The 11,271-nt window shown below is 46.3% G+C and overlaps 1 protein-coding gene across 5 annotated transcripts in view; it reads left to right on the top strand.

Annotated features, from left to right (window-relative positions):
• The first annotated feature begins 9,901 nt into the window (after nucleotides 1-9,901).
• LOC140714904 (inactive rhomboid protein 2-like) overlaps nucleotides 9,902-11,271 on the top strand; it is a 95,599-nt gene continuing 94,229 nt past the window's right edge. For all 5 annotated transcript variants that reach the window (XM_073026574.1, XM_073026576.1, XM_073026573.1 and 2 more), the window contains exon 1: nucleotides 9,902-10,074. In XM_073026574.1, the coding sequence (XP_072882675.1) occupies nucleotides 10,027-10,074 (48 nt within the window). In that variant the 5' untranslated portion in view covers nucleotides 9,902-10,026. The remainder of the gene's footprint in view (nucleotides 10,075-11,271) is intronic.

The raw sequence follows: 11,271 nt of genomic DNA, 5'->3' as shown, positions 1-11,271 counted from the left end.
TGCAATGTTAGCATTCATTTTGAGAGGATTAGAATACAAAAGCAAGGATATAATACTGAGGCTTTACAAGGCATTTTTCATACTACACTTAGAGTATTGTGAGCAGGTTTGCGCCCCTTATCTAAGAAAAGGTGTGCTGGCATTGGAGAGGGTTCAAAGGAAGTTCATGAGAATGATCACAGGAATAAAAGGCTTAACATGTGAGGAGCATTTGATGGCTCTGGGCCTGTACTTGCTGAGTTTAGAAGAATGAGGGGAAACTGTCGAAATGGAAAGGCCTATATAGACAGAGTGGATGTTTCTTAAATTGGGGGCGTCTAGCACCAGAGAGCACAGCCTCAGAATTGAGGGACACCACTTAGAACGGAGATGAAGAATTATTTCTCTAGCCAGAGGGTGATAAATATGTGGAATCCATTGCCACAGACAGCTGTACAGGACAAGCCATTGGGTATGTTTAAGGCAGATGTTGATAAGTTCTTGATTTATCAGGGCATCCAAGGTTAAGGGGAGAAGGCAAGAGAATGGGTTTGAGAGGAACAATAAATCCTGCACCGCTTCGCCCACACCTCAGTGAGTTCCACACCTGCCATGACACCAAGGTGTTCTTCTGTCACCCCATCTCTGAGCCTACTTCTTTGGTATGAACTCTCCAGCCCACACTGATGGCCCCCCCCTCCCATCTTCAAACCTCCTCTTCCTGGGCAACCCTCTCTGGTCTTCTACCTGCTATGGATCTTTTTATCACCAACTGACTCAACCTTCTCGACTTTACCACTCCTCTCTCCAATTCTAAGCTCACCCCCCTGAATGCACTGTTCTCCACTCTCTCCACATTAATCCTAGCCTTACCAACAAACCAGCAGATAAGAGGGGGTGTTGTAGTAGTCTGACAGACTGATCTCTACCTTGCTGAGGCCAGACGGCAACTCTCAGACACCTCCTCATACTTGCCCCTTGAATAGGATCCCACTGAGGAGCACCAGGCCATTGTCTCCCACACCATCACTGACCTTATTAACTCTGGGGCTCTCCATCCACTGCCACCAACCCCATAGTTCCCTTAACCCACACCCTCTTGTTTCTACCTCCTATCCAAGATTCATAAATCTGCCTGCTCCTGACCCACTGAATTTGAGTCTGCAGACCGTGACTCTGTTTTACTCCCCCCGGTTCAGTCTCTTCCTACCTACATCTGTGACACTTCACACGCTCTTGATCTTTTCAATGACTTTAAGTTTCCTGGCCCCAATCATCTCATTTTCACTATGGATGTCCAGTCTCTATACACCTCCATCCCCCACCAGGAAGGCTTCAAAGCTTTCCATTTCTTTCTGGACACCAGACCCAACCAGTTCCCATCACCATCTTTTACCTCCATCTGGTGGAACTTGCTGTCACTCTCAATAGTTTCTCCATTTGCTCCTCCTACTTCAAACAAAAGGTCACTCGCATGGGTCTCATCTATGCCTACCTTTCCACTGGCTGCGTGATACAGTCATGTTTCAAGCCTACACTGGCATTGCTCCCCAACTCTTCCTACGCTACATCAACAACTGCATTGGTGCTGCTTCCTGCACCCATGCTGAGCTTGTCAAATTCATCCACTTTGCCTCCAATTTCCACCCAGCCCTCAAATTTACTTGGTCCATTTCCGACACTTCTCTCCCCTTTCTTGATCTTTCTATCTCCAGAAATAGAGACAGTCTATCCGCTAATATCTTTTATAAACCCACTGATTCTCACAGCTATCTCTTCCTACCTCATCACTTGTAAAAATGCCATCCCTTCCTCTTAGTTCCTCCATCTCCGCCACCTCTGTTCTCAGGATGAGGCTTTTCATTCCAGAACTAAGGAGGTATCTTCCTTCTTCAAATTAAGGAGTTCCCCCTCCTCCACCATCAACACTGCTCTCACCCGCATTTCTTCCATTTTGCGCAAATCTGCCCTCACCCCATCCTTCCGCCGCCAAACGAAGGAAAGGGTTTCTCGTTTCACCTACCATCCCATTATCCTCCACGTCCAGTACATAATTCTTCGTAATTTCGGCGATCTCCAGCAGAGTCCCACCACCAAGCACATCTTTCCCTCCTCACCCACTTTCCCCTTTCTTCAGGGGTTTCTCCCAATGCAACTCACTTGTCCACTCTTCCCTCCCCACTGATCTCCCTCCTAGTACTTGTCCTTGCAAGTGGAGTAAGTGCCACACCTGCCCTTACACTTCCTCCCTCGCTACCATTTAGGGCCCCAAACAGTCTTTTTCAGGTGAGGCAACATTTCACTTGTGAGCCTGTTGGGGTCATCTACACTCATTGTGGTCTCCTGTATATTTTTGAGACCTTGCGTAGATTGGGAGAATGCTTTGCCTAGACTATAAACAATAGGTGCAGGAGTAGGCCATTTGGCCCTTCTAGCCAGCACCGCCATTCACTGTGATCATGGCTGATCATACACAATCAGTACCCCGTTCCTGCCCTCTCCCCATATCCCTTGACCCCGCTATCTATAAGAGCTCTATCTAACTCTCTCTTGAATGCATCCAGAGACTTGGCCTCCACTGCCTTCTGGGGCAGAGCATTCCACATATCCACCACTCTCTGGGTGAAAAAGTTTTTCTGCATCTCAGTTCTAAATGGCCTACCCCTTATTCTTAAACTGTGGCCTCTAGTTCTGGACTCACCCATCAACGGGAACATGCTTCCTGCCTCCAGCGTGTCCAATCCCTTAATAATCTTATATGTTTCAATCAGATCCCCTCTCATCCTTCTAAATTCCAGTGTATACAACCTCAGTCGCTCCAATCTTTCAACATATGACAGTCCCGCCATTCCGGGAATTAACCTTGTGAACCTATGCTGCACTCCCTCAATAGCAAGAATGTCCTTCCTCAAATTTGGAGACCAAAACTGCACACAATACTCCAGGTGGGGTCTCACCAGGGCCCTGTACAGCTGCAGAAGGACCTCTTTACTCCTATACTCAATTCCTCTTGTTATAAAGGCCAGCATGCCATTAGCTTTCTTCACTGCCTGCTGTACCTGCATGTTTGCTTTCATTGACTGATGTACAAGAACACCTAGATCTTGTTGTACTTCCCCTTTTCCTAACTTGACTCCATTTAGATAGTAATCTGCCTTCCTGTTCTTGCCACCAAAGTGGATAACCTCACACTTATCCACATTAAACTGCATCTGCCGTACATTTGCCCACTCACCCAACCTGTCCAAGTCACCCTGCATTCTCATAACATCTTCCTAACATTTCACACTGCCACCCAGCTTTGTGTCATCAGCAAATTTGCTAATGTTACTTTTAATCCCTTCATTTAAATCATTAATGTATATTGTAAACAACTGCGGTCTCAGCACCGAACCTTGCGGTACCCCACTGGTCACAGCCTGCCATTCCGAAAGGGACCCGTTAATCGCTACTCTTTGTTTCCTGTCAGCCAGCCAATTTTCAATCCACGTCAGTACTCTGCCCCCAATACCATGTGCCCTAATTTTGCCCACTAATCTCCTATGTGGGACTTTATCAAAAGCTTTCTGGAAGTCCAGGTACACTACATCCACTGGCTCTCCCTTGTCCATTTTCATAGTTACCTAGCACCTTCTCTCCACCTGCTACAAAAAGTGAGATCTCCCAGTGGCCATCAATTTCAATTCTACTTCCCATTACCTTATGTTAGTCCATGGCTTCTTCTACTGTCACAATAAGTCCACACTCAGGTTGAAGGAACAACACCTTGCATTCTGTCTGGATAGCTTTCAACCTGATGGCATGAGCATTGATTTCTCAAACTTCCAGTAAATGCACCCCTTCCCACCATCCCCATTCATTCATCTCCCTCTCTTACCTTATCTCCTTACCTGCCCATCACCTCCCTCTGGTGCTCCTCCCCTTTCTCACTCTTCCATGGTCTTGATGAAGAATCTCAGTCTGAAAGGTTTATATTCTTTTTCCATAGATGCTGCCTGTTCATCCAGCATTTTGTGTGTTCCTTTGCATCTCCAGAAACTGCAGTTCTTCTCATGTTTGTGATAAATCAGCCATGATGAATTGGAGGTGTAGACTCAATATAGGCCAAATAGCCTAATTCTGCTCCTATGTCTTATGGTCTAAAGTGCCTGTTGAGTGCTCTACAGCTCCATGTTCTAACAGAGGAGTGAAGCTGAAGGACCAGATGGGAGCATCTTAATCAGGAGCTTAGGATAAAATTAGCACATCAAGGAGGAAGTTGACCACCTTCATCAAGGACCAGCCAGGACATGCTCTTGTCTCACTGCTGTCATCAGGAAGTAAGTACAGGAGCTTCAGGACCCAAACTACTTGATTCAGGAACAGTTATTATTCCTCTACCACTTGCCTCTTGAACCAGAGAGGATAACTTCACTCAATTTCACTCATTCCATTACTGAACTGTTCCCACAACCAATGGACTCACTTTCAAGGATTCTTTATCATCTCATGTTCTCAATATTTATTATTATTATAATTTTTTTTCATTGATCCTTTTGTATTTGCACTGTTTTCTGCCTTTTGCACATTGATTGTGCTGTCTGGTCTGGGGTTTCATTGATTCTATTGTGTTTCTTGGATTTAATTGAGTATGCCTGCAAGAAAATGAATCAGGGTTGTGTATGATAATAAATTAGCTTTGAACCTTCTCAAGTAGTAGAAAGGAGGGAAAATAAATCCTAGCTTCGCTTGTTGCTGAGAACAATGCTTATATTGGAACAGTATGTTTAATCTGAGTGTATAGAATAGTACCTGTGTTTCCTCTGTTTGAAGGGAGCAGGTTTTCAGAATCGCTGCCCTCTTATTTGAGGTTGATATTAGGAAATTTCCTTGTAGTTAGGCAGTTGGACTTGTTTTTCTCCCTTCGCCTCTTCTTGCTCTCCCTCACCTGAATAATTGAAAACTTTAATTCCAAGATTACTATTGATCTGATTATATTGAATAACAAAATGAGGAGAGAATGAGCTCTGAAATGGAGAATGAGTTGGAGGACTGGCCATTCCCAAAGCTTTCTAATAGTCAGTATTAATCTAAGGAACATCCATTCCGTTGCATTGATCATTCAGGTTCTTGTTTCGTTGTTGTGAAAATATCTTTGAGGTTGGATTGCAATGCAAGTAGACCCAGTGAATCATATGAACATTTATTTATTTTCTAAAATGTTAGAAACATAGAAAACCTACAGCACAATACAGGCTCTTTGGCCCACAAAGCTGTGCAGAACATGTCGTTACCTCAGAAATTACTTAGGGTTACCCATAGCCCTCTACTTTCCTGAACTCCATGTACCTATCTAGGAGTCTCTTAAAAGTCCCTATCATATCTGCCTCCACCACCATCACCAGCAGCCCATCCCATGCACTCACCACTCTCTGCTTAAGAAAAACTTACCCCTGACATTTCCTCTGTACCTGCTTCCAAGCACCTTAAAGCTGTAGCCTCTCGTGCTAGCAATCTCAGCCCTGGGAAAAAGCCTCTGACTATCCACATGATCAATGCCTGTCATCATCTTGTATACCTCTATCAGGTCACCTCTCATCCTCCGTTGCTCCAAGGAGAAAAAGCCAAGTTTACTCAACCTATTCTCATAAGGTATGCTCCCCAATACAGGCAACATCCTTGTAAATCTCCTCTGCACCCATTCTATGGTTTCCACATCCTTCCTGTAGTGAGGTGACCAAAACTGAGCACAGTACTCCAAGTGCAGTCTGACTAGGGTCCTATATAGCTGCAACATTACCTCTCAGCTCTTAAACTCAATTCCACGATTGATGAAGGCCAATGTACCATATGCCTTCTTAACCACCTAGTCAACCTGTGCAGCAGCTTTGAGTGTCCTATGGACTTGGACCCCAAGATCCTTCTGATCCCCGACACTGCCAAGAGTCATACCATTAATACTATATTCTGCCATCATATTTGACCTACCAAAATGAACCACCTCACACTTAACTGGGTTGAACTCCATTTGTCACTTCTCAGCCCAGTTTTGCATCTTATCAATGTCCCGCTGTAACTTCTGACAGCCCTATTATTTAGAGATACAGTACAGTAACAGTCTCTTACAGCTCAACAAACTCCAAGGGAGGAGGAAGCGAAAGCGCTGTGAGAGAAGACAGAGGAGGGGTAAGAGGGCCGGCATCCATGCTAGGCTAAAAGCTAACCCCACCAGGTCAGCGGTACCGTCCCTCCTGCTCTCAAATGTCCGCTCCATCGACAACAAGCTGGATGAGCTGCGTCCGCTGAGAGAAACACGCAAGGAATTTAAAGACTGCTGTGTGTATGTCTTACTGGAATCCTGGCTCCATGACAACATACCAGACGCGGTGATACAGCTAGAGGGAATGACATCGTTTCGTGCGGACAGAGAGGCAGCTAGCTCCGGCAAAAGCTGAGAAGGAGGTCTGTGTATTTATATAAATAAAGACTGGTGTGTGAACGCTACAGTAGCTGCTAAACTCTGCTCACCACTGGCTGAATTTCTCATTGTGAAATGCCGGCCGTTCTATCTGCCAAGGGAATTCACCATCATGCTGGTGGCAGCTGTTTATGTAGCTCCCAGTGCCAACGCTGAGGCTAATGCTAACGAAGCACTGGGAGGCCTACATGAAGCCATCAGTGAGCTACTGACTACACATCCTGACAGCTTTGTGGTGATTGCTGGGGACTTTAACCACACCAGCTTAAAGACTGTGTTCCCCAAATACCTGCAATATGTGGATTTCAAAACCGGGGAGACAACACACTGGACTTGGTTCATACAAACACCCCACAGGCATACAAAGCAGCCCCCCGCCCCCATCTTGGCCACTCTGACCATATATCTGTCATGTTAACACCAGCATATAAACCACTGCTTAAACGTGTGAGAGCAGAGAAAAGACAAATAAGGGTCTGGCCAAAAGGAGCAGCCTCAGCACTACAAGACTTTTTTGCACACAGACTGGGACATATTCAAAACAGCAGCCTCCTATGATGACCATATAGACATTGAGGAGTATGCCGAGGCAGTAATCAGCTACATAGCCAAATGCACGGAGGATGTCACTGTGATGAAAACCCTCACCGCACGTGGTTATAAAAAGCCATGGATGACACCAGAGGTGCGTTCACTACTGAAGGCCCGTGACACAGACTACAGATCGGGGGACAGGAGTGCACTTCGCTCAGCCAGGTCTGCGCTTTCACTAAGGATCAGGAAACCGAAAAGGGCCTACGCGGGCAAAATACATAGACACTTCTGTGACCCAGGTGACACCAGACGGATGTGGCAGGGAATTCAAGCTCTGACAGACTACAAGATCAGGCAGAAAACTGATGACAGCGACACCTCTCTTCCTAACAGGCTTAACAAATTATTTGCACGCTTCGAAGCATCAAACACTACAGCAAGGGGGAGAGCCAGTCCCTTCTTACCATCTGACCAGCCGGCTCCAATCATTGATACAGAGCAAACACGGAGGACCCTTGCCAGGGTTAACACACGAAAAGTGGGAAGTCCCGACAACATCCCTGGACGTGTGCTCAAGGAATGTGCTGATGTATTAGCAGATGTCCTGACGGACATTTTCAACATCTCCCTTAGTCAAGCCATTGTCCCCAGATGCTTCAAAACCTCCACAATCATCCCTGTAGCAAAGAAATCAGTTGTAGCCTGTCTGAATGATTACCGTCCCGTTGCCCTGACCCCCATAGTGATGAAATGTTTTGAACATCTTGTCAAGCCTCATATCACAGCCAGCCTCCCCTCATCGCTGGATCCTCTACAGTTTGCTTATCGTCCAAATTGCTCTACGGAGGATGCAATATCCACCACACTGCACACAGTTCTCTCTCACTTGGGCAACAAAGACACTTATGCCAGAATCCTGTACATTGATTTCAGTTCAGCGTTCAATACCATCATCCCCCAGAGACTAGTGGAGAAACTGTCGCTGCTTGATCTTAACACTGCCATGTGTCGCTGGATTCTGGATTTCTTGATAGAGAGACCACAGTCAATCCGTGTTGGCAGGAACATCTCTGACTGCATCACACTGAGCACTGGGTCCCCACAAGGCTGTGTGCTTAGCCCATTGCTGTTTACACTGCTAACACATGACTGTGCAGCCAGATTCAAGGAGAACCTGATCATTAAATTTGCTGATGATACCACAGTGGTGGGGCTCATCAGCAAAAATGATGAAACAATGTACAGGGAGGAGGTTAGACACCTAGAGAGCTGGTGCAGTGACAATAACTTGATGCTTAATGTCACCAAAACCAAGGAGATGATCGTCGATTTCAGACAGTCTCAGCCTGAGCACACACCCCTCAGCATCAGCGGCTCCACAGTGGAGAGAGTGGAAAACATCAAGTTCCTTGGGGTGCAGATCTCGGACAATCTCACCTGGTCCAGGAACACCACTGGGATTGTGAGATGAGCCCAGTAGAGATTGCACTTTTTGAGGAAGCTTAAACAAGCATCGCTCCCCACTAACATCTTAACTACATTCTACAGGGGAGTGGTTGAGAGTGTGCTGACCTTTTGCATCACAACCTGGTACTCCAGCTGCAGTGCTGCCGACAAAAAAAGCCTTGCAGAGGGTGGTTAGGGGAGCAGAGAAGGTTATTGGGGTCTCCCTACCTTCTGTCCAAGACCTCTTTCAGAGTCGATGCCTCCTGAAGACATGGTACGTCATTAAAGACCCCTCACACCCTCTCCATAAACTGTTTGTTCTTCTGCCATCAGGTAAATGTTACAGGAGCATCAAAACTAAAACTACAAGGCTACTAAACAGCTTCCTCCCACAGGCAGTCAGACAGCTAAATAGCTGCTCTACCTGACTCTGCTTTGGACACTTATAGCTTGCACTGGACACTTATAACTTGTTTTTAACTGACATGTGGCTGTTGTATTTTACTATTTATTGTTATGTTTATTATTTAGTGTTTGCATTTGTTATGTTATGATTGCACTGCTCCTGGGAAATGCTGTCTCATTCTGCCCTGCAGAACTGATGTATGGTTAGAATGACAATAAAATTTTTGAATCTTGAATCTTGAAAACCCTTATCGCCCTATTCTTGATTAGAGGTATCAAAGGGTTAATGAACTGTGGGCCACTGGATGTGTTGGGCAATGTAGATTCTGTTGAAAGTTCTGATGCTGTAACTTCCTTTGTGAACAGCAACAGCAGAGTTGAGTAAGAAGTGTTGGGTGGAGAGTGCTCGGGAATGAAGTGTTCTTTTGGACCCTTCCTGAGGCTCTTTGCTCTGGAGTTGATGCAGTGAGTTCTGCTTTCCCTGAGGACAATGCTAGCCCGACCTCAGAGTGTGGGTTGTAATATCCCATGGCTGAGTACAGCTGCCCCTGGGCCAGAAGTTCTTTTCAGTAACTTCAGTGTAATGTTAGTGCTGGCTAATGAATTTGGTGGATGGAGAGTGTCAGGAGAAAACTTGGTTCAGTCAACATCTTTTTAAAATTCCCAGGTGTAGGCACTCTGTCATGGGTCCCAATGTTGCTCAATGTTTAGTTGTAGGGTGGCTGCTGGAGGTGGGAGTGTCTGGAGTCCATATGGTTCAGCGGGAGCTCTGGTGGACTGACCTCTAGAGCAGCAGGACCTGGGGACTGACCTCTAGCGCAGCAGGACCTGGGGACTGACCTCTAGAGCAGCAGGACCTGGGGACTGACCTCTAGAGCAGCAGGACCTGGGGACTGACTTCTAGCACAGCAGGACCTGGGGACTGACCTCTAGAGCAGCAGGACCTGGGGACTGACTGTTACTTTCAGCTGGTGATCTGTCACTGCCGGAAGCATGTCAGCTGTGGCAAACTTCCTCTTCGGATTCCCTTATCTTTCTTGTCACTTCTGGGGGAAGCATGTTCTTCAGCTTCCTGCTCTGTGTAAGACTCGAAAGCCAACCCAGGCTCAGTTTGTTCCTGTAGGGTAGGTTCTCAGCTCTTCCCTGTTTGGACCATGTGTGCTAAATATTAACTTCACCTTGCATTGTCCACGTTCCAGAGAATAATGAGTGTCCAGACAAAGGCGAGATCATCGAAACAGTCTGACAATGAGGTAAGAGAGGGGTTTTTTGAGAATACATTTCTGAGGCTCTTTGGGAATGCGCTCATGACTCCAACAGGCAGGTAGAATCAAGTTCTTTTTCCTCAGGAACCAGAAACTGGTGATGGAATTATGAGTGTGTGTGTGTGTGTGTGTGTGTGTGTGTGTGTGTGTGTGTGTGTGTGTGTGTGTGTGTGTGTGTGTGTGTGTGTGTGTGTGTGTGTGTGTGTGTGTGTGTGTGTGGTGATGGAATTATGAGTGTGTGTGTGTGTGTGTGTGTGTGTGTGTGTGTGACAAACCTCGTTCTGGGTTCCTTTCACTCATTGACATGATACTCTAAAGACAAGTGTAGGATCTTCTATGTGTGTGTGTGCGCAGGATCTCCAACATATGTATGTGGAAAGAAACTTCAAATCCAAGTGAGGGTCGGGAAAGTCAGGTGAACACCCACCAAGTGTTATCGAAGGTTGAGCAGTTTCAAGTGCCTGCGTATCATTGTCTCTCAAGATCTATTCTGGGCCTGACACATCAATGCAACAATGAAGAAAATGCACCAGCATCTCTGCTATCTTAGAAGTTTAAGGAGATTTGACAGGTCATCAAAGACTGATATACAATGGAAAGCATTTTGACTGGTTCCATTACAGTCTGGTATGGAAACTCCAATGCACAGGGTATTTAATTCAGCAGTTTGTTCGAGGCATGACTGTATAAGCGCAGGGACGTCAGCCAGTTAGAACAGCAAAGAGAGTTTAAAGGAGGCAGCTTTATAGAGTGGGTGAAAGGGTAGAGGGAGACAGAGTAGGAGGGCTAACATGATCCCTAAGGAGCTGCAGCTTGATGCACCTGGCGCAGATGTGGCCGTCCAGGAGGCTGGCAGTCTCCAGGACTTCCTACGTATGATGCCAACAACATAGGTAGGAAAAGAGAGGCAGTCCTGAAAACAGACTACAGGAAGTTAGGAAGGAAGTTGAGAAGCAGGACCTCAAAGGTAGTCATCTCGGGATTACTGCCTGTGCCACGTGACAGTGAGTATAGGAATAAAATGAGGTGGAGGATAAATATTTGGCTGAGAATTGGAGCAAGGAACAGGGATTCAGATCATTGGGATCTCTTGTGGGGCGGGTGTGACCTGTACAAAAAGGATGGGTTGCACTTGAATCTGAGGGGGACCAATATCCTGGCGGGGTGGTTTGCAAAGGCTACTGG

This window comes from Hemitrygon akajei, chromosome 22 (assembly GCF_048418815.1).
Source record: "Hemitrygon akajei chromosome 22, sHemAka1.3, whole genome shotgun sequence".
NCBI lineage: Eukaryota > Metazoa > Chordata > Chondrichthyes > Myliobatiformes > Dasyatidae > Hemitrygon > Hemitrygon akajei.
The sequence above is the reverse complement of the archived record's forward strand: the minus strand, read 5'-3'. Positions and strand labels throughout refer to the sequence as shown.